General features: G+C 36.7%; 1 protein-coding gene across 1 annotated transcript in view; it reads left to right on the top strand.

Moving 5' to 3' along the window:
• The first annotated feature begins 7112 nt into the window (after positions 1-7112).
• Positions 7113-24054, top strand: part of KLB (klotho beta) — a 33158-nt gene continuing 16216 nt past the window's right edge. The window contains 2 exon segments of the mRNA XM_007098872.3: positions 7113-7175; positions 7178-7957. Of these exon segments, the coding sequence (XP_007098934.2) occupies positions 7113-7175; positions 7178-7957 (843 nt within the window).

The raw sequence follows: 24054 nt of genomic DNA, 5'->3' as shown, positions 1-24054 counted from the left end.
AGAGACAGAGCACAAGCAGGGGAGGGACAGAGAGAGAAGGAGATACAGAATCCGAAGCAGGCTCCAGGCTCTGAACTGTCAGCACAGAGCCCAATGCAGGGCTCAAACCCATGAACTGTGAGATTATGACCTGAGCCAAAGTCAGACATGTGACCAACTGAGCCTCCCAGGTGCCCCAGTAGTATTGTCTTTTTAATTTCAAATTCCAATTGTTCACTTCCGGTAAATAATAAAGCAATTGACTTTTAGATATTAACCTCTACTCAATTGTAGAGAACAATCTGATGGTTACCAGAAGGGAGGTGAGTGAAGGGATGGGTTAAATAGGTGATGGGGATTAAGGAGTACACTTGTTGTGATGAACACAGAGTGATGTATGAAACTGTTGAATTACTACATTCTACACCTGAAACTAATATAACACTGTATGTTAACTAACTAGAATGAAAATAAAACTTTAAAAAACAAATAACATAAAGTTTAAATATATATATATTAAGTTTAAATATATATATATTAAGTTTAAATATATATATTGCATATATATATAAGTGTATATATATACATATATATATATTAATATATATACACTTATATTCTGCGACCTTGCTATAGTTGCTTCCTATTTCCAGGATTGATTCTTTGGGATTTTCTATATAGACAATAATCATCACTTATGAACAGAGACTTTTATTTTTTACTTCCCGATTTTTATACTTTTTCTCTCCACTTCTTGTCTTATTGCATTAGCTAGGACTCCTAGTATGATGTTGGATAGAAGTGTTGAGAGTAGACATCCTTGCCTTGTTCCTAATCTCTGCAGGAAAGTATGGTTTCTCATCAATAAACTTTTATATCTAATATTGACTAATTTTTCATTTTATCCTTTTATGTTTTTTTAATTAAAAATAAAAAATTAAGGGGCACCTGGTTGGCTCAGTTGGTAAAGCATGCGACTTTTTTTTTTATGTTTTTACTTAAAAAACATAAAAAACATTGAGACAGAGAGAGACAGAGCATGAGCGGGGAAGGGGCAGAGAGAGACGGAGACACAGAATCTGAAGCAGGTTCCAGGCTCTGAGCTGTCAGCACAGAGCCTGACGTGGGGCTCGAACTCACAGACTGTGAGATCGTGACCTGAGCTGAAGTCGGACACTTAACTGACTGAGCCACCCAGGCGCCCCAAGCATGAGACTTTTAATCTCAGAGTCATGAGTTCAAGCCCCACATTGGACATAAAGCTTACTTTTTAAAAAATTTTTTAAATGTTTATTTATTTTTGAGAGAGAGAGCCAGAGCGTGAGCGGGGGTGGAGCAGAGAGAGAGGGACTCACAGGATTGGAAGCAGGTTCCAGGCTCTGAGCTGTCAGCACAGAGCCCAACATGGGGCTCAAACTCACAGACCACAAGATCATGACCTGAGCCAAAGTCCGACTCCCAACCGCATGAGCTACCCAGGCACCCCATCATAGAGCTTACTTTTAAAAAAATCATTGAATATACCTCAACATTTTTAAAGCCATATATGAAAAACCCACAACTAATATCATCCTCAGTAGGGAAAAGCTGAGAGCTTTTCCTCTATAGTCTGGAGCAAGACAGGGATGTCTACTCTCACCATTACTATTTAACATACTACTGGAAGTCTTAGCCTCAGAAATCAGACAACAAAAAGAAATAAAAGGTATCCAAATCAGCAAGAAAGAAGTCAAACGATTTGTAGCCAACATGATACTCTATGTAGAAAACCCAAAAGACTACACCAAAAAATTGGTAGAACTAATACATGAACTCATCAAAGTCACAGGATATAAAATCAACATACAGAAATTCTGTTGCATTTCTATACACCAATAATGAAGCAGCAGAAAAAGAAATCAAGAAATCGATCCCATTTGCAATTGCGCCAAAAACAATTAGATATCTAGGAACAAAACTAATCAAAGAGGTAAACAATCTGTACTCTGAAAACTATAGAACGCTTATGGAAGAAATTGAAGAAGACACAAAGAAATGGAAAAGCATTCCATGCTCATGGATTGGAAGAACAAACATTGTTAAAATGTCTGTACTACCCAAAGCAATGTACATATTTAATGCAATCCCTATCAAAATACCAATAGCATTTTTCACAGAGTTAGAACAAACAATACTTAAATGTGTATGGAACCACAAAAGACCCCAAATAGCCAAAGCAATCCTGAAAAATAAAAGCAAAACTGGAGACATCACAATTCCTGATGTCAAGCTATATTACAAAGCTGCAGTCATCAAGACAGTATGGTACAGGCACAAAAACAGACACATAGATTAGTGGAACAGAATAGAAAACCCAGAAATGGGCCTGCAACTATATGGCCAACTAATCTTTGACAAAGTAGGAAAGAATATCCAGTGGAAAAAAGACAGTCTCTTTCACAAATGGTGCTGGGGAAACTGGACAGCAACATGCAGAAGAATTCACTGCACAGAGAAGGAAATAATCAGCAAAACTAAAAGGCAGCCTATGGATGGGAGAAGATACTTGCAAATGACATATCTGATAAAGGGTTAGTATCCAAAATCTATAAAGAATTCATCAAACTCAACACCCAAAATACAAATAATCTAGTTGAAAAAATGGGAAGAATACATGAATAGACATTTTCCCAAAAAAGACATACAGATGGCTAACAGGCACATGAAAAAATGCTCAGGGAAATACAAATCAAAACCACAATGAAATACCACCTCACACCTGTCAGAATGGCTGAAATGAACAACACAGGAAGCAACAGATGTTGGCAAGGATGCAGAGGGGAACCCTCTTACACTGTTGGTGAGAATGCAAACTGGTGCAGCACTCTGGAAAACACTATGGAGGGTCCTCAAAAAGTTAAAAATAGAATTACCCTATGACACAGCAATTTGCGTGACTAGGTATTTACCCAAAGAATACAAAAACACAGATTCAAAGGGGTACATGTACCCAGAAGTTTAAAGCAGCATTGTCAACAATAGCCAAACTATGGGAAAAGCCCAAATGTTCGTCAACTGATGAATGGATAAAGAAGATGTGGCATATATATACCATGAAATATTACTCAGCCATCAAAAAGAATGAAACCCTGCCATTTGTGATGACGTGGATGGAGCTAGAGTGTATTATGCTATGTGAAATAAGTCAGTCAGAGAAAGACAAATATCATATGACTTAAATACATATATGGAATTTAAGAAACAAAACAGATGAACATACAGGAAGGGTGGAAAAAGGAGAGAGAGAAGAAAGCAAACCATAAGAGACTCTTTTTTTTAAAGATTATTTATTTTGAGAGAGAATGCATGTGTGCACAAGCATAAATAATACTGCTATAAAATATTTGCATATACAGTATTTTATGTATTTAGAATTAATTTATTATGATAAATTTCTGATGTTATTGAATTTAAAAATATGAAAATATCTAAGGTTAATTATATATTAAAAAATTGTTTTGGGGTTGCCTGGGTGGCTCAGTGGGTTAAGCGTCCAACTTTTAGTTTTGGCTTAAGTCATTATCTCATGGTTTCTGGTAAGTTCAAACCCCATGTCAGGCTCCATGCTGACAGTGCAGAGCCTGTTTGGGATTCTCTCTCTCCCTCTCTCTGCCCCTCCCCCACTTGCGCTATCTCGGTCTCTCTCAAAATAAATAAATAAACTTAAAAAAAATTGTTTTCCATTAGTATTGTACAAATTCACATTCTAATCAGAAATCTTACAATCTGTAAGACATTGAGTCTTACAATCTCATTAACAGGGGGTTTCATCACTTAGTTTTATTTTTGCTAATTTAATAAGAGAAAATATTACGGAGTTCTGTCTTGTTTAAAGATTTTTTTCAAATTTTTTTTAACTTAAAAAAACCCAACTTAACTGACTGAGCCATCCAGGCACCCTAAAGATTTTATTTTACTTTATTTTTTAATGTTTATTTATTTTTGAAAGAGGGGGAGAGAGGGACCTTGGGGGAGGGACAGGGAGGGAGAGACAGGGGTTCCAAGCACTAACCTCGAGGTCATGACCTGAGCTGAAGTCAGATGCTTAACTGACTGAGCCACCCAGGTTCCCCTAAAGATTTTATTTTTAAGTAATCTCTACACCCAACAAGGGGCTTGAACCTATAATCCCGAGATCAAGAGTCTCATGCTCTTCCAACTGAGCCAGCCAGGCTCTCCTGGAGTTACTTTTATATGTGTTTTTAATTACTGGTTATTTAATTTGTTTTCATTAGCTATACAGTTGCATTTCCTCTTTTGCATATTTTTTATTCATGTTGTTTGGCCATTTATCTAATTTAGAGTGTTTTCTTTAATGATTTGCCTGAATTATTTATATAATAAAAAGTTGGCCATTTGCCTTCTAGATTTACTCTAATATTTCCAAGTTTGTTATTTGCCTTTCAATTTTTTTCATTTATTTTCATTATAGTTAAATTATTTCTATAAGTTCATATATAAGTATATAAATATCATTATATAAACTATATATTTATGTAATTTAACATTTACTTCCATTTTCTTCTAGATTTCTGTAGCTATATATTTTTTAATCAAATATATTTGTGAGGGTATAAATAACCACACTTAAAAATTTTATTTTTAGTAATTAGTTCACAATACAGACATAAATCATTATGCTGTACATATTAAACTAATACAATGTTATATGTCAGTTGTATCTCAATAAATCTGGAAAAAATATTTTAGAAATAGTGAATTGATTCCATCAACTCCATTCATTCCATATACAATGATTAAGCATTTACTTAGATAAGTGATGATAAAAATTTAGATAAGAGATACTCTTACTGTCTGGGAGAGGAGACAAACCATCCCAGGATCATGTGATAAATGCAGTGATAGACATATGCATACTCTACTATAGGCACGTTCATTCAAGTCTAGTGACTAATAGGCCCCAAATATTCTATTGGGACCAAACAGTTATGGTCCTTGTTTTTAAAAAAGAGAGACTGAGAGAGAAATTAAAGTCAAAAAGAGGTTATAGATAAATTTATTGTGTGATAAATGTCATAACAGAGAAAGTATGGATTGCGATGGGAACACGGAACAAAGAGATACATCTATATCAAATCAAACTGTCTTATTTCCTCTCTGGCTGCCTGAGGATCAACCACCATCATGAGCAACATGGTGAATATCCAGACCAGGAAGTTCATGACCAACCGACTACTTTACCTGAGAATGCAACAGTACCTAAGACAGAAATTCACGAAAAACCACCCAAAATGCACAAGACCAGATGACACCAGATATTATATTTGTACTTGGATCCAGAGCCTATTTCGGTGATGGCAAGACAACTGGCTTCAGCATGATTTATGATTTCTTGGATTACACTTCCAAAAATGAACCCAGGCAGACTTGCAAGACATGGCCTCTATGAGAAGAAACAGACGTCAAGGAAACAGTGAAAGGAACACAAGAATAGAATGAAGAAAGTCAGGTGGACTGCAAAGGCCAGTGTTGGTGCTGACAAAAGTGAGCTGGAGATCAGACCCAGGAGTAAAGATTCTGCAGTGACTTTATCTGCAGTGATTGTGCAAGAGGACTTTTTTCACAAGAGGACTAATAAACGGTACATTTTTTAAATTTAAATAAATAAATAAGTCAAAACAAACTGGGAAGCCAGAAAGACTTGCCAGAAAAGGTGCTGCAGTTTTGAAGAACATGTTGACATGAGCTAGATGAAGGGGGAAACACATCCTATGCAGAGAGCATGCGTACCAAGGCACAGGATATGAGGGCTTAATGTGTGTCCAATTTAGTAATATTATTTGTTATGGCTGAAGGGCAGGGTACTACATGTAGTTAACTGAAGAGAAATGAAGTTTAAAATGTGGGCAGGAGCCAGAACATAGTGTCTATTATGCTAAATCTTAGCATCACTTTCTGAATAATCCTTCCTTTTCACAAAGAAATAAGAATAATGTTTATTGAGCACTTACTAAGTGTCAGTGTCTCTTCTAAGTGCTTTACATGTATTAACTCATTTAATTCTCACAATTATCCATGCAGTAGATACTAGTATTGTGCCTTTTCTTACGTAACAAGAAACTGGGGTGCAGAAAGGTTAAATAATTTGTTTCTAGTCACACAGCTATAATTAAACTCAGGCAGTCTGATTCCAGAGGCCAAACTGTTAACCACTCTATCTTTCATTATTATGGGATATCTCAAATATTTAAAAGAATACATTTTTTAAAAAGTTTTATCTGGAGACTATAGATTCTGTACAGTATTTTCTTTCTATTTATTCCTATACCAGATTCATGTTATTTAAGTTATGCTTTTTTTTAAATGTTTTCATATGTAAAGGTAGTCTATGCCTTCGCTATTTTCTTTTTCTTTTCTTTATTTGTAATTATTGCCTATTTATTCTTCAAGCAAACTTTCATATGATTTTGTTGAAGTAAAATTTGGGGTTTAGAGGATATTGGTTGAAAGTACATTAAATTTATAAATTAAGTTGGAAAGTATTCAGTGTTTCCATCTAGAAAGAGCTATATATTTCTTCATTCGTTTTCTTTCAAATGTATTGATACATTTTTATAATTTTCTTAAAATAGGTAGCACTTGATAAGGTTATTCTTCAATGTGTTATAATTTTGGTAGAAGTGTGATGTCTTACTTTATTTTCTAGTTCCGCATTATAAGCTTATAGGAATGCTCCTTGTTTGTATTGCTTCTCTTGAAACGCGAAAAAATAAAATTACCACTCAAAAAATATAAAACTGGAAAAGGTATATATTTTTTTCAGTAATGTCCAAAACATTCAGAAAAGATTTGGGTCAATATGAAAGGCTACAAAGAGAATATGGCATTTTTATTCATTGCTTATACATGTTTTCGTTACGCGAACTACGGTCAGTGATGTGTTTTCATATAATCTTTCCCATAGTAAGAGAGAATGAAATGTGTTGGGGAGCGTAGGAGAGCCACCTCCCTCAAATTACGTTGCTCTCCGTGGCCCCTCCTAAGTCGCACAGTTCAAGCTAATCATTGACAGAGGTTTACAATCACAAGCTTTTACTGAAGCGTTGATAAGACAGGCGAGCAGTTAGTGGCAAATGAAGTCCGGCTGTGCGGCTGGATCTCCAGGGAATGAATGGATTTTTTTTTTTTTTTTTTTTTTTTCTTCAGCACCGATGAAAGAAACATACACTATCGGGAAACAATGTGCAACCGGGGACTGCAAAGATCTGCTATCCTGTCAGCATTTATTCTCCTGCGAGCTGTTACTGGATTCTCTGGAGACGGCAGAGCTGTGTGGTCTAAAAATCCTCATTTTAGCCCGGTAAATGAAAGTCAGCTGTTTCTCTATGACACTTTTCCTAAAAACTTTTTTTGGGGTGTTGGGACTGGAGCATTTCAAGTGGAAGGGAATTGGAAGACAGATGGAAAAGGACCCTCTATATGGGATCATTTCATTCAAACACACCTTAAAAATGTCAACGACACGAACAGTTCCAGTGACAGTTACATTTTTCTGGAAAAAGACTTATCAGCCCTGGATTTTATTGGAGTTTCTTTTTATCAATTTTCGATTTCCTGGCCAAGGCTTTTCCCCGATGGAACAGCAGCAGTTGCCAATGCGAAAGGTCTCCAGTATTACAATGCTCTTCTCGATGCCCTAGTACTTAGAAACATTCAACCGATAGTTACTTTGTATCATTGGGATTTGCCTTTGGCCCTACAAGAAAAATATGGGGGGTGGAAAAATGAAACCATAATAGATATTTTCAATGACTATGCCACCTACTGTTTCCAGACGTTTGGGGACCGTGTCAAATATTGGATTACAATTCATAATCCATATCTAGTTGCTTGGCATGGGTATGGGACAGGTCTGCATGCGCCTGGAGAGAAGGGAAACTTAGCAGCTGTCTACTCTGTGGGACACAACCTCATCAAGGTACTGTACTGCTGGCTTCATGTTATAGCTTCAGAATGTTAAGGAGCAGGAGTTAAAGAGAATCACTAAGAAATGTATCTCCTGTTTAATTCTTTTCATTAATATCAATTCAACTAATTTTAGCCTAACTCACAAGTTCTATCCTCAAATTTCATATTTAAGGTCGTGTTTTATTTATTTAGGCTCTTAGTAATGGATTAAGCTGATTATTTTCCCTAAATGTCGCCCTTTAAAAACGTTTTAACTCAAAATCTGCAAGTATACAGTGTGAGAATATGAGTTCACTTTCATTCTATGAAAAACCAGTACTTTAGAAATCTAAATGCTGAAACCTTTTCTGAAAATATGCAACCATTTCAGGATTCTTTTAAGGCATGACCATTTCCAATAAATATTTGTTGTTAGTATTGCTATTCTTAGTGATACCTAGCAATAATAAGCTAAATACAGGTTAGCTAACTGACACATATTAAATACAGGAATTGAGACAAATGCACTTCACAGTGGTTTTATCTGTGTTACAGAAAAGATGAGGTTAACTGTTCTAAGAGTTAAAATTAAACTAGTAATATAAAAACTGGGAAGACTATGCTCTACTCAGTATGTTTTAAAAGCTACAGTTAACATTGGGAAATCTGAAAATTACTAAAACAATGCTGAAAATGTAAGCAAAAAATAGCAAATATTGGTTGGATGCTTACTCTGTACCACAGACCATATTAAGCATTCTGCATGCATTATCACATTTAATCCTTGTGATAACTTCATGAACAAGGTCCTATTAGTATTCACATTTTAAAGATGAGGAAACTGAAGCTTAGTGGGATTAAATGAATTAATTTATAAATGACAACATAATTAAACACGAAATGTTTTCATTAAGAATGTTTTTAAAAGCGTAATCTTTCGGAGATTTTGAAGAGACTTCACCTCACATTGAGGCTAACATCTAGAATCAGGTTTAACTTTTTGAGTCAAATGGGTTCCTTGGGAAAAATAAATTACTCTGGACACCTGTTACATTTTAAAAATGAAAACAACTTTGTTAATAGTGTTTAATAATGTGCTAGGAGAAGTATTTTGATTTTTAACAATCAAATGTGAAATATATAGAAGTAGAAAAATATTTAGGAACATAAAATTACTCTGTGTCTAAATTTGCGCTTACAAAAATATCTGCCCACCCTTCTTATCTTTTTGAACTTTCTGGGCTATTATATATGTGTGTCATACTATAGTTCTGTTGCATCTGCCTTGGCAGTAAACTGATTGCATTATGATTTCAAGATCATTTACAAATCTTTGGTTAGGGTTGTATATAGAACATTACTGTGAGGCTATACTGTGATTTGGCAAAAAAGACCTTCAAGGGGAGAAGACTTACAGCTATTAACTATGAAGATTATGCATATATAAGTTAGAAAAATATTCCTTTTATCTAGTTCTTTAAATTATTAAAATTTAAACATTCATGTATACTATATGCTTGTGAAGATTAAGAAACATCAGATTGTACCAAAGTTTATAAAGTGAAAAAAGTTAAATTCGTCTCTCCCTCTCCACCTGGCAATCTAAACCTTGAGGAAGCTACTGTTGATGGTTTCTTATATAGTCTTTTTAAAGTTTTCTACACAAATACAGGCACACATATGATTATTTAACTTGTTTATAAAGAAAAATGTTCTCAGTTGTTGAAAAGTTTTCGGTTTGCCTGGAAAATGTTAACAATTGGAATTTTCATGAAAAATCTGTTTTGGTGGTTAATTTAAGGCCTTAAAAACTGGCTATCTGATAAAAAATACACAGGAAAAGTTGTAACTAACAAACAGGCATTGCTTACAAACTTAGCATATAAAATGCTGTATTTTCAGATGTTTTTCATTTTCCCCTAATTTGAGACAAAGTCTGCCTTAAACACAAAATCAGCACTCTCTGGTAGTGAAATAAATTTCATTGTTTTAAATTGAGGGATTACATTTTTTAATTATTGTGTTTTCCAAATAATTTCTTCTATCTCTTTAAAATTTCTAAATCACTGACTTAAATAAGGAGGGTAAGAGGTCCTTTGAAATCAGTCAGAAAGTGAAATATGCTTCATAACCCAGTGACATATAGCTCCAGAGAGAAATCTTGCAATGGTTTGGTAGCCTGAGGTGAACTCATTTTTTCCACTGTTCCTTCTCTGTTCTTCCTTTAACGTGAAAAAGATTAATTTGATATTTTATGTTGCAATGAAGTATTTCTTCCTTACTCAGCCATCTGTGACCCAGAAGTATTCCTGAGGATTAGTTTTTAGTCCAAGTTAACACATCTCACTGAGTTTTTAAAAAGCCTAATATGAAAGTAAATTCATGGGTGGTTATAGATCGTTTTATTTCCTACTCCTCAGACTTTGAAAAGATTTCACTGTGGCTGTTGGGGTTTTCTAGTCCCAGAATAACATTGGAAACTCCATTTCAGTCTGCATTGTCCTGGTTTAGAGGGAACCTGAATGGCCTAGTCAGTCCTGAGACTGACCTGGAATTTAAATTCCAACTTCATTGCAGATTTGGTGATTACCTTAGAGTGAGCCTAAGCCTTGGGTAAAAATCTGTCGTAATCACACCTACTAATGGACGCTCCATTCTGAGTTTTGGACAATATTTGGAAAAGAAAGAGAGTACGTCTTTTGACTGACCATCTCTAAGCATGGTAGTCATGGCTTTAAATATTATGTATAACTTCGGCAGCAACCTTGCCAGATACCTGTTATTATCCCTGTTTTACCACAGAGTGATTATTTCCAACATGCATCATGCTGCACCCCTGCATAAAATCTAGGAAGTGGCTCCCCAAAGCTTTTAGGATTAACGTCCTGATTTTCCACCAAGACATCCAACCCCTGGCCTGCATTCCCGCGTCCTTCCTGGCCACTCTCCCGTCTCCATCACTAACGCCAACCCCTCCCACCCCATGCTCCACGATAATACACTAGGAGTGTTTTGATTGTACCTTACTAGTCCTCCCCATTCAGCCTTTACTAGCATTCTATCCAGTGAGAATGCCCTTTGTACTCTCTACTTTACCCATCTAATGTCCTTCAAGACTCAGTTTAGGCAGTCACCACCTCTAAATTATTCTTGACCTGCTAAGGTTGTTGTCCCTTCTAAGGGCTCCCATAGTAAGATGTGCTTGCTGCTACCGTAGCACTCATAGCATGTGGTACTCTTCTGTCTCCCCAAGGAGCCTGAGAGCTCCTTGAAAGGAGAGGCTATTCTTTATTTGTCTTTGTGTTTCTAGCACCCAACACAGAATATTAGGATTAGGTACATGCGAGGTAGAAATGTTTTTTGAGTGAGTAGTTTAGGATTTCTTTCTTAAACCTTGTAATCAAAGAGCCAATGTCAAGTTCAAAACTCGTATTTTGTTGCATTATTACTAATTCTTGAAATATTGTCTATGTTAATCCACTGGTATATCAGTCAGGACTTTTTGGTTGTGAGTGACAGAAACCTAATTCAAGTTGACTTAAGCCAAAATGAGCAATTTCCTGGCCCAGTAACCAAATCACAGGGATGAATGGATCCAGTAATGAGGACACTGTCAGAAGCCCTTTGTCTCGGATCTCTCACAACCTTCTCTTCTTGGGGTTCGGCATCATTCTCTCCTTTGTAGAGGAAAGATTTCTCTCTTTCAAGTTCAATTTTTAAAGTCCCAGAGACGGATCCCAGCCTGTGTGGCCTATTGCTCTCATCCCTCAGATCAGCAAAGCTTCAAGGTTTCACATGAGTAAAGATGGTTAAGGTGTCTGTTTTCTTTCTACTTTTAAGTCAATAAATATGCATAATAATTTAAATTTGTAGGTCCCTCTTCCCCTTAAAAGGGAACATCTAGAACTTCTGAGTAAACATGCCCAGAGGTTGGGGAAGATGACTTTGCTCATAAGATGGCAAGTCATTCAGTTTACTACTCCACAAAATAGCTTCCATGATAGTTTTGACTTCATTGCCTTAAATTTTTATCTTTCAATTTCTCAACCTCAGTGCTATTGACATTTGGGGCCAAATAATTCTTGTGGTGGGCTTTCGTGTGCTTTGTAGAATGTTTAGCAGTATCCCTGGCCTCTACCCACTAGAGAGATGACAGTAGTACCCTTGTCCTCAGGGTTGTGACACCAAATTTGTCTCCAGACATTGTCAAATGTCCCCAACATGTGGGAGGCAAAATTCTTCTCCTTTCCTTCTACCGTAAACCTGTAATAGACAATTGGTTAAAAACATAAAGCAGAAAGAGCAAGGACGTTGAAATATAATTAGTATGAGGGACATAAAATCGCTTCATGATTTTCACCAGAACTGTAAGTTGCACACATACACTCTATATTAATTTATGTCTAGTTTGGCTTTTCACACATTGAGAATAGAGACTATCTCTACTAGCTTTGCATTACTTGCGAAATACTTGTAAAAACTGCCCCAGACCATTTCTCTTACATAGTTATTTACAAACAAAACATTAAATGTACTTTTTGAAAAGCAAAATTCAAGAATTCAAACGTTACGTAAGCAACTTTCATCCACTTTTGATGCCACAACATCTTGTTTCACAAAGTTTGTTTTTTTGTGTATCACTTCATGTTGGCTTTTTTTTTTTTTGCTTGTTTTTTGTTTGTTTGTTTGCATATCCAAGTGCCACATGTACTATTATTTACTAAAATGTTTTTCCTTAAAATGCTTATTTTGAAAGAAAAATTTATTCTTACTATACATGAGATAAGTATTTTCAAATGCCCTTCAAATAAATATGTAACATTGAAAACAAAAAACTTTCTTCTTTGTTACACCTAATGTCACCTCCCATACAAAAAGAGGTAGGTGTACCAGACTTGGAAAATACCACTGTAATACATTTGGTCCTAAAACCAAACAGAGTGTGCCATTTAAAAATGTGACATAAAATGCTTTTTCTTGTGTAATTAAAATAATTTGAATAATGTATGATTATTAAATGGGAAAATGCCAAAATTTATGTTTATGTACATGAGCATCTTAAATATTTGTAATTTATTTTTGAATATTTTCAATTTATTTAAAATAAACTTTCTTTTTTTATGTTATTGCTTTAAGAAAAAGCTCCAACCAATACAGCTTTTATTGCATCTTTAAAATACTACAAATAAGTCTGAAAAATCATCCGACATCTTGCTATTTCTGTAGCTGGACAACTTAGATCTTATTCATCAGTCTGCTGAACTGTTCCTTTTTCAGAAACATAGATACTATCCCCAGATTTTCTGATATCCTTTTTTTTTTAACTGTTGTGGCTTGCTGAATCAAAGCAGCTGAGTTTGATACAAGTTCAATGTAATTTCCTTCAAGAATTAACTCAACTTTGGCCTTGAGATACAGAATTGAGATACTTTCCAACACAATTTTTAATAAAATAGGCTTATATAAAATAAAATGTATGTCAACACTTTTTTGTATATTACACAGAAATGATGAAATTATTTTTTAAAATCCTCAGGGGTTCAAGAGATTGCTTAATACTATGAAAGAGGCTTTCAGGACAAGAAATGTTGGGAAACTCTGCTGGAGGTCAAGGCCTCACCTACTTGTTTCTGAGCCTGGGATAAGATTTGATTTAGTCCCTATTTTTCTACCTCTTTGAGGAACATTGTCTTAGCATTTCTTGGCCATTGTTCCCTCAGAGAAGTTCATACAAGGCTGGGTATGCATTGGGTATCAATAAATAATTCAACTGATTATTTTCTATTTAAGGAAGATCTACCTTGTTCCAGAAAGGATTTTTTTTTCCCAGAAAGGATTTAAAATTGCAATTGAATAAAAGTTGATTTCAGACACACAAACACACCACACACACACACACACACACACACACACACCACACGCACATGCATACACACACAACAATACGGATTCTGGCATAAATACATAGTCTTTTCAGAATATGCAAATCAATTATCTATGCTTGTTTCTATTAAAAATTTTACATCAAGGGAGCCTGGGTGGCTCAGTTGGTTAAGTCTCTGACTCTTGGTTTGGGCTCAGGTCATGATCTCACAACTCGTGAGTTCGAGCCCCACATCAGGCTCTGTGCTGACAGTGTGGATACTACTTGGGATTCTCTGTCTCCATCTCTCTCCGCCCCTGCCCTGCTCTCTCTGTATCTCTCAAAAATAAATAAATGGGGGCGCCTGGGTGGCGCAGTCGGTTAAGCGTCCGACTTCAGCCAGGTCACGATCTCGCGGTCCGTGAGTTCGAGCCCCGCGTCAGGCTCTGGGCTGATGGCTCGGAGCCTGGAGCCTGTTTCTGATTCTGTGTCTCCCTCTCTCTCTCTCTGCCCCTCCCCCGTTCATGCTCTGTCTCTCTCTGTCCCAAAAATAAATTAAAAAAAAAAAAGTTGAAAAAAAAATTAAAAAAATAAATAAATAAATAAATGAACATCAAAAAAAATTTTACATTAAAAGCCCACCTTGAAACAAGCTGCAGAATATTGGTGACACTTAAAGCTGAGTGATGTGCTCATGAGGGTTCACTATATTCTTCTATTTTTATATGTTATGAAATTTCCACTATTAGTAAAGAGATTATTTTATATTTTAAAAGACAACAATTATCTTTATATAATACACTTCTTAACCAAAATTTAGTGTTAAAACTCAAAAAACAGCTATGAAAGGCCACCATTCACACGATTAATAACTAAGCCTTCTTTCCAACAGAACACGGCAACTACTTTCTTGAACAAGAAAGCTGCAGTGTTTCACAGGCACATTTAAACAGATAAAAATGTCACTTTTAAGCCTCTTCTGCCCAAACCCCCACCAATATCTTGAAGGCTAAGTGTGATATTTTGAAATGGAAATACTAGCAGGAGCCTTCTTTAGCTTATGTTGGTCAGATAGAAACAAAATCTCTAATGATCATCTGAAATGATTTATTTCCATGAGAAAAATAAAGGAATGTTTAAAAACTCCCTTGTTAAAGTTGGGTTACAAGACAACAAAATACCAAAAGTAATTTTGGGGGCGCCTGGGTGGCTCAGTCCATTAAGCATCCAACTTCAGCTCAGGTCATGATCTCATAGCTCATGAGTTCGAGTCCCAACTCGGGCTCTGTGCTGACAGCTCGGAACCTGGAGCCTGCTTCAGATTCTGTGTCTCCCTCTCTCTCTCTGCCCCTCCCCCACTCGCCCTCTATCTCTCTCTCTCTCAAAAGTAAATAAACATTAAAAAAATTTTTTTATTTAATTTTTGCTAAATCTATGGTTAAAAGACCAGCCCAAAGTTTTCTGTCAATGAAGGACAGAAAAAAAGGTTAAAAAGAAAAAAGCCTTGTTACTTGCTACCTTCCACCACTTACCTGTCCCACACAAAATGAACAAAAAAAAGGACACAGGAATGGGGGAAGAGGTTGGTCTTAATTCTTACAGTAAAGTGGAGAATTAAGACAATTATTGCAGATAAGTTTTTGACATTCTATCTTACTATTTTTTTTAAGTTTATTTACATATTTTGAGAGACAGGGAGAGAGAGAATCCCAAGCAGGCTTCTCACTGTCAGCGCAGAGCCCAACGTGGGGCTCAAATTCACGAACCATGAGATCATGACCTGAGCTGAATTTGGATGTTTGACTGACTGAACCACCCAGGTGCCCCTCTATCATACTATTCTTTTTTTTTTTTTTAAGTTTGTTAATTTATTTTGAGAGAGAGTGGGTGAGGAGCAGAGAGACGGGGGGGGGGGGGGGGGAGAGAGGGAGAGAGAAAGAGAGAGGGAGAGAGAGAGAGAGAGAGAGAGAGAGAGAGAGAATCCCAAGCAGGCTCCATACTGTCAGCACAGAGTCCCATGTAGGGCTCAAACCCATGAACCGTGAGATCACGACCTGAGCCAAAACCAAGAGTCAGGTATTTAACTGACTGAGCCACCCAGGCACTGCTCTATCATACTATTCTTAATCATTATTATAAGAAGAATACCGCATACCTACCGTAGTGTCTGAAACTATACTAGGTACTTTTCATACGTTGTCTCATTTGATTTGTACGTCAACTCTGCCAGGTAGGTACTCTTATAGTCATTTTACAGTTGATGACGCGGAAGCCCAGAGAAGTTTCTCTGAGGTTGTATGTGATTTTTACTCCGTAATAGTTGACAGAACCAAAATTCAAATCTTATCCATCTGAATCCAAGCTAACAAGGTTTAATGACATGGATCAGCTACCTAGCTTCAATGGAAAAGAACAATTTATAGTCTTAAAACCCATGGCAGTCACTTGCGTTGATGCTGACTCACAGATATTTAACTTCACTTTGCCTTTTTAAAGACCAGAACCATCCATCCACATATTTTATTTGTCCACAAAATCTATGAACAATTTATCCCTGATTCATACATTAACCATAAGGTTTTCCATGTGTTTCCATGATTTTAATGTTTTATTTGCTCAAAACTTTAGTGTCCCATTGAAGTAATGTTAAATCACATGTGTGTGCCCTTGGCAAAACCATTTGAAGTTTAATAAAAAATTTTTTTAATGTTTATTCATTTTTGAGAGAGACAGAGAGACAGAGTACGAGCAGGGGAGGGGCAGAGAGGCAGACATACACAGAACCCCAAGCAGGCTCCAGGCTCTGAGCTGTCAGCACAGTCACGGGGCTCGAACTCATGAGCTGTGAGATCATGACCTGGGCCAAAGTTGGACACTTAACCGTCTGAGCCTCCCAGGCACCTCGTACAGTTTAATACATTTTAACACAATTATTCATTTAATTAGCTAATGCATAGTACCTATACGATAATCCCAACTCATCTCCATTAGCGTCTAAGACACTTCTAACAAAATAGAGGAAATAATGATCAAACAAGTTAAGACTGGCATTCTTACAGGCATTTCTAATCAAATTTGAATACAAAGATGAAAACTGCTTGTACATAAGAATTGCCAAAGACAGCTTCTATACTCAAAATACCATTGTCAGATAGGAGTCATGTAAAAATACCTATTTGTAGAAGACAATTGGTATTCTAAAATCTTCAAGAGAGCAATATTTACTTTTTATTTTAAATGTTTATTTTTATTTTTGAAAGAAAAAGAGAGAGACAGAGTGTGAGCAGAGGAGGGGCACAGAGAGAGGGAGACACAGAATCCGAAGCAGGCTCCAGGCTGTCAACACAGAACCTGACGCGGGGCTCGAACTCACAGACCACAAGATCATGACCTGAGCCGAAGTCGGTCGCTTAACTGACTGAGCCACCCAGGCGCCCCAATATTTACTTTCTCTAATCGTTCAGTAGAAAAAGTTATAGTTCAGTGAATGATTAACAAGAGTTTAAGTAAATGTAATTATAAATGTTCAGAGAATAACATTGTGATCATATTTAAACAGCTTGGTTTGATGTGAACACTCTCATACATGGAAAAGGAAGCCAGAGATCAGAAAATACTGTAAGCGATCGAAACAGTGCTGGATATGATGGAAAAAATGAACCAAGGAAAGCTTTGCATTAGTGTAAAAAATCTTACTGAGAAAACTGACAAGTCATTTAGTCTATGTTAAAAGAAAAGAGGGTCATTAAACAGACATTAGCGATTCCGTCGCCGAAAAGCAGTAGGAATGCTAAGAATAGATCAGAACTCCCAAACTTACTAACCAGTCAAGAGTGAATCACAGAAGTAATTAAAGTGGTTTCTGGGTGATCTGCCTGAAAATGTTTGGGGGAAGTCTTGAGGCTGGGGAAAACCAAATCTTTTAGTATTTTGGAGAGTATATTGATGGGTTCTTCATAGTGTCATATCTTGATTATGTGACTGAGTCTTAAAAAAAAGGGGGCTGAGGTTTACTGCTCTCAGTTCTTCTTTCATGTTAATCACGTATATATTGTATGTCTTCTGCTCTTACCTTTGAATATCAACATTTATTATTATGGAGTAAAAAGGCATTATTTAATAGATAATAAAATCCAGAATAACTGAACTTTTTATAAGTTTCGGTTTTTCCCATGAGAGTTTTGGAACTTTGGAGAAACTAGAGTAATAGCTTAGAGCAATTAAATACACTGACAGAAACCATTTGTTTCAACCAATTCTCTTGACTTTTTAAATGACTTTTAAAGTCTCTTGACTTTAGAAATATAATGCATTTTTACTGCAAAACATTCAAACAATACAGAAAGACAGAAGTCAAAGTCAAAAATGGAAAGTCTCCTCTTATACCCTAAACCCCCACCCCCCAGAAGTAACAACTGCTAGCAGCTTGCTCATTATCCACCTACTTTTCCAGGTGTATATAAACACATATGTAAAGTCACATTTTTTTCACAAAATTGGAATCATATTATTATACTAAGTTTCAGTTATCATTTCTGATTAATTGAAATGCAAAAGTATACTGCTTTTTTTTAATGTTTATTTACTTTTGAGAGAGAGAGAGAGAGAGCAGCAGAGCACGAGTAGGGGAGGGATAGTGAGAGAGGGAGACACAGAACCTGAAGCAGGCTCTAGGCTCTGAGTTGTCAGCACAGAGCCGGATTCAGGGCTCAAACCCACTAACCGTGAGATCATGACCTGAGCCTAAGTTGGATGCCCAACCAACTATGCCACCCAGGCACCCCAAAAGTATACTGCTTTTATCTACTTATTTCAGTACTTCTCTTTCCTATTAGAAGTTATACTTCAGGGCACCTGGGTGGCTCAGTCCGTTGAGCGTCTGACTTCTGCTCAGGTCATGATCTCATGGTTAGTGAGTTCAAGCCCCACATCAGGCTCGCTGCTGTCAGCACAGAGCCCGCTTCTGATCCTCTGTCTTTCTCTCTCTGCCCCTCCCCTGCTTGCACTCTCTCAAAAATAAATAAAACATAAAAAAAAAAAGAAGTTATACTTCATCTGAAGGCAGGAGTTATCTTGTTAATGTTTTTTCTAAATGCCCACCAAGGTGCCTTGTATTTGTTAAATAAGTATTTGTAGACTTGAATTTAAGCAATTAATCAATGTGAATGAATGGAGAGTGAAGAAAAAGATAAAATAGCCGTAGGTTAAAGGAAAAAGATAAAATGATTTATTGAAATTTGCTTTTGCTAACGTGTATGATTTCTCTAAGGGAAAAAAAAAAATAAACAGAAGGTAATGCTAATGAATTCACTGTTTGATTAGGTACTGATATGGTGCCCCGGCTGGTGAGGCTGGATGAAGGTATAATCAAAACCACGACTCCCAGTTTGCCTCTTTCCTTACAGTGTTACTGGCACCCAAAAACTGTCCCATGGGTTTCACAGTGTACTGGTCCTTGTTTTTGTGCCTTGTCTGTTACATACCCCTAGCATTGTCTCAGCCTGTTCAATCACCTTTGGGTCTAAGGCATAAAAGTATGCTTCAAAGGCATATAATTTAATGCATGTAATGTCCTGGAAATGACAGTGATGGAGAAAGCTGAAAGACTCAGTTCCAATCCTAGCTTTGCCACTGAGACATTGGGCAAGTCACTTACATCTTGGGCTTCAGCATCTCATCTATATAGAAGATATTTGCAGATTGGATCAAGTGACCTGTAAGGTCCATCCCCTACCTCTAGTTAGCAGGCAAGAGCCCAGAACTTGGAGAAACACAGTGTGGGCTTGACTTGGTTTCTGAAACTAGACAAGTCATTTAACCTCCCCATCCATTGGTCTCCTCGCCTCTAAAGTGGGAATGCTAATTGTACCTACCTTAATTCTCCTAAATAAAGATTAAATGAGATAGTACATGGGAAGCACTTAGAACAGTGCTCAGCATATCTGGCCCTGGATACATGTTGGTTCTTATTACTATTTACACTATTGATTTTCTATGGTTCTGTAATTTAATCACTGTTTATTTGATCATGAAAATCACTAATCTTTAATGACCATTTAATTATGATTTGTTTGAAAATGGTGCTGCGCTGAATGCTATACAACCACAGCATCCCTGCCCTCTTGGTCTAACATTCACAATGGTGTAAAGATCTCAATCCTCAATCAAGACGGTCAAGTGTAGAAGTGGTCCCTCAGGATTCATTTAGCTTCTGACACCAATGAGGACAATATCTAATGCCAACTTTGCTGGTTCTAGGAAAGGAGCCCAGGGAATTATACAGACATGTTCCATGCTGGGCCAGGCACTTGGACAGCTACATGGTTTTCTGAAAACTCCAAATTTTTTCCATGACCTTTCTAGGTGATACTGAATTTCACATACATAGATATTTTCCTCTCAGCATGGAAGAGTGGGATACAATACCTTCATTCTATGACCGTTCAGTTCTTTTAATCAATTATAATCAAGTACAGCAGGAAGAAAATATAATTTTAAAAGAGTATGTTGTGGTTCATGTCAGATGGTCCCCAAGTGCTTCAAAATTTAGAACTAGTCGGACATATAGAAAGCAGGATGGTTTAGTAAAGTGACCAGAAAGGCCTGGGTTCAAATCCTAGCTTCACCAATGTCCAGCCTCTGTGAACCTCAGTTTCTTCTCTAAAATGGTAAAAATTAAATCTGCCTTGTAGGGGCTGTACTATCGACAATGTGTGTCAGGTGACCAGCTGACTAGCTGACCCATACTGGGCACTCATTCAGCAAGTATTCTGTGTCAGGCTTTTCTCTGGGCATCTATAGGTACCACTGGAAACAAAATAGGTACAGTCTCTGCATTCAAGATGCTTGGAGTCCAGGCATGGTTCTATACTATATGGGCCTGAAATGTACAATCTGGGGGACCCTCTGTAAGAAAAAAAATTACGGACATGAAAGTTGGTACAAGAGTGAACATTTATTTGGAATGAGAAAAATATTACAACAGGTTACTGTGGGCTTGATTCAGATTCCTTTTTTTCCAAGGTCTCTTCAGGGAATTCATAAGGAATACTTACCTAGAAATGCTTCTAAATACAACCTGGCTTCCAACCCACCTAGCACATTCTATAGGGAGGGACCCATATAAGTGAGTGGCCCTAAAACTTCAGCTTCCTTTAGTTCATGGGAAATCTGCCTTTGTTGCAGGGCCCAAAAGGTCTTGTCTTATTTTTGTTATTGTAATAATTGTATTATTTGTAATTTCCAGAGTGTTTTCTACGTTGACTGTCTTTAAGTCTTCATTCCTAAATCCTGAGGAAAGGCCTCAGGTCATCCACTCAGACCATTTTAGCTTCAATTATACTCTGAGATATGGTCCTTTTGCATGAAAAAATTACTAACAAGATCACGATTGTTAATGTAATAATAACAGGAAGCTTAAAATATCATTCCAACCTCTGCAGACTTGGCATGCAAATATTCTCCTTGGGCAAGGAAATTGAACTTCAGTTAAGCATCAATTTACTAATATTGATTTCTTCTAAGGCCCCTTCTAATATCTGGGGAAACCCACAGATGCTTCGCTTAATTAATTATAAGGTTTATTCTAGACCTTTTTCCTTTTATGTTGCCAGGTTTAGATCCTGACTCAAACATTAGTTGAATTTAGTAATATTATCATTGAAATTAGAATTCTATAACAATATTAAAACCATTTTTTTGAAGGAACAAATATAGTAGAGTTTAGCTTTTACATGATTTCTACGGGGAAATCCTGAAACTATACAAACTGATAACGAACAAAGATTTGTCAGAATCATTTGAAAACATAACAATTGGAAAGAAAATAGGAAAATTCATTAAAACAAATTTTAATATTATCATTACTGAGCTATTCCAACTATAGAAAACATGAATTTGAACCATTAAAAATAGGATAGGTAAAAATTTTCTTTATGAAAAGTGGGAACTTTTGTTAATATTGAAATTCTCACCTAAGATTAATGAGGGATATCATTTCCCAGAGTTTCAAGATTCAAAAAAAAATTAAAGAAGTAGCAGTCACATAATAAACTTTAATGAAATAATAGTTACATATTTTTTTAGCAATGAACAGTAAAGTTTGCATATCTTAAACACCCAATAAATATTCGTGGAAAATGAATGAATGTTAAATAAGCTGGAAGGACAGTAATTATAATTAGCAGAAAACCGGATGCTAACATAAAGAAGTGTTGAGTAGATGAAACAAATGAATCAATGAATCAAACCGAAATTATTATCATCATTATTATCATTATTATTATTATTATTATTATTTTGGTTTCAGGAATAGAATTTAGTGATTAATCACTTAACATACAACACCCAGTGCTCATCCCAACAAGTGCCCTCCTTAGTGCCCATCACCCATTTAGCCCAATCCCCCCTCCCCTCCAGCAACCCTCAGTTTGTTCTCTACAGTTGAGAGTCTCTTCTGGTTTGCCTCCCCCTCTCTTTTTTTTTCTCCTTCCCCTATGTTCATCTGTCTTGTTTCTTAAATTCCGCATATGAGTGAAATCGTATGGTATTTGTTATTTCTCTGACTGACTTATTTTGCTGAGCATAATACCCTCTAGCTCCATCCAATCAAGCTGAAATTAATCCCAGTCCAAATGGACAATGACTAAAACTCAATCAGCTGCAAAAAAATAAATGAGAACACACATGTCTAGCCATGAAACTCGGGAGGTAAGGGAGAGCTGGCTGCAGAACACTCTTCCTGCCCACGTAGACTTCCTACCATTGTTTTCCACAGCAAGTTAAAGTTATCTTCAGCTTCCTTTTTTAAAGTACAGTACTTCAAATTTACATTTGTGTAGTCTTCACAGTCTTCACATGTTTTACCTCATTCGATCTTCACTACAATTGTCTAGCGTGTTTCTTTTTAGCTTAGGATAACAGAGGGAGAGGGAAAACTGAGGCTATCGGAGGGAATGATTTACCCAAGACGAAAAAGCCAATTAGCAGTAGGGCCAGTACTAGAGCCTAGGTCTCTTGCTTTCGGGACCTGGGTCCTTTCCCCTATGATACCATGTAGGTAAGTAGCAGTTTCCTGTCGCTCTTGATAACCATGTATCCCCAAATACAGCAATGTTTTGAAGGACATGGTCAAAGAATACTCACACCAATGGACAAAATGTGTGAAGAGTAATTTGGAAATATGTAAAACAATTTTAAAAATAGGTAGCCCATTTGTGGGATTAATAGAAGGAAATAAATCAAGCACATTAAAAGCTATATGCCCAAAGTTAGTTATTGCAACGTTATTTATGACAGGAAAAAAAAATGAGAGGAAGGAAGGAAGGAAGGAAGGAAGGGAAGAAGAAAGGAAGGGGGGACCAAGCTAATTCCTATCAAAAGAGAGAGATGACTAAGTAAGCCATATTTCATCAAATTGGTGAATGGTTATGAAATTAAAAAGATGGAAACTGTTCAAAGGGGTATTAGCTGGGAAATATATTTGGGAAAGCTGGATGGGATCACAGAAATATGAAAACAGTTTGCTATGATTGTAGGGTTTTAAATAAATTTTCTTTAACAGTGTTTACTTAATACTTTATGAAATAGCTTTAACAATAAACAAGTTTATAGTTCACATGAAGATATTTCAACCAAAGTGTGACTAAAATCATGCACATATTTGGAAATTTAGCTTTTGACAAATGATTGCGGGTTCCTGAAATACAGACACGGGTGATATGCTACGTTTGCTCATCTGTCTTCAGCCCGTACCCTCCACAGCCTTCCCTTCCACCAGCGTCCCACCATGTCTTCCTGATCTCTGACCCCGTCTTCATCTTGTTTCTGAAATTGTGCCGGTATCTTACTTGCTTCCTATCGTTCATAGAACTTATCTGAATCTGCTCTTCTAGGGGCATCAAAGAAAGCTGCTATGTTAGACTAGAGGAGGGAACAGAAGAAGATATTTGGCCCCTGGCTGTCTCTCAGTGACATCAGGCTCTGATAGCTGGCTCAAAAGGAAAAAGCTGCTGACTTCCCCTTTAAGCCACTGAATCTGAAGAACAAAGGTTGAAGCTCCCTTAAATCAATCATTCCAAAGGTAGACGGCCTTGTACAAGATAGAGGGTAACCTTGGAAAATCGCACAAGGAGTGTTGTGCAAGGCTGCAGGGCCAGGCCACACTCCTAAACCCCATTTCGGTTTTCCCAACAGACCTCCTTTATGAGTGCCAGACCAAAGGACATGCATGGATATCCCCATTTCATTAAGATTTATGTCAAACT

This window comes from Panthera tigris, chromosome B1 (genome assembly GCF_018350195.1).
Source record: "Panthera tigris isolate Pti1 chromosome B1, P.tigris_Pti1_mat1.1, whole genome shotgun sequence".
NCBI lineage: Eukaryota > Metazoa > Chordata > Mammalia > Carnivora > Felidae > Panthera > Panthera tigris.
Note: the sequence above shows the minus strand (reverse complement) of the source record. Positions and strands in the feature narration are given on the sequence as shown.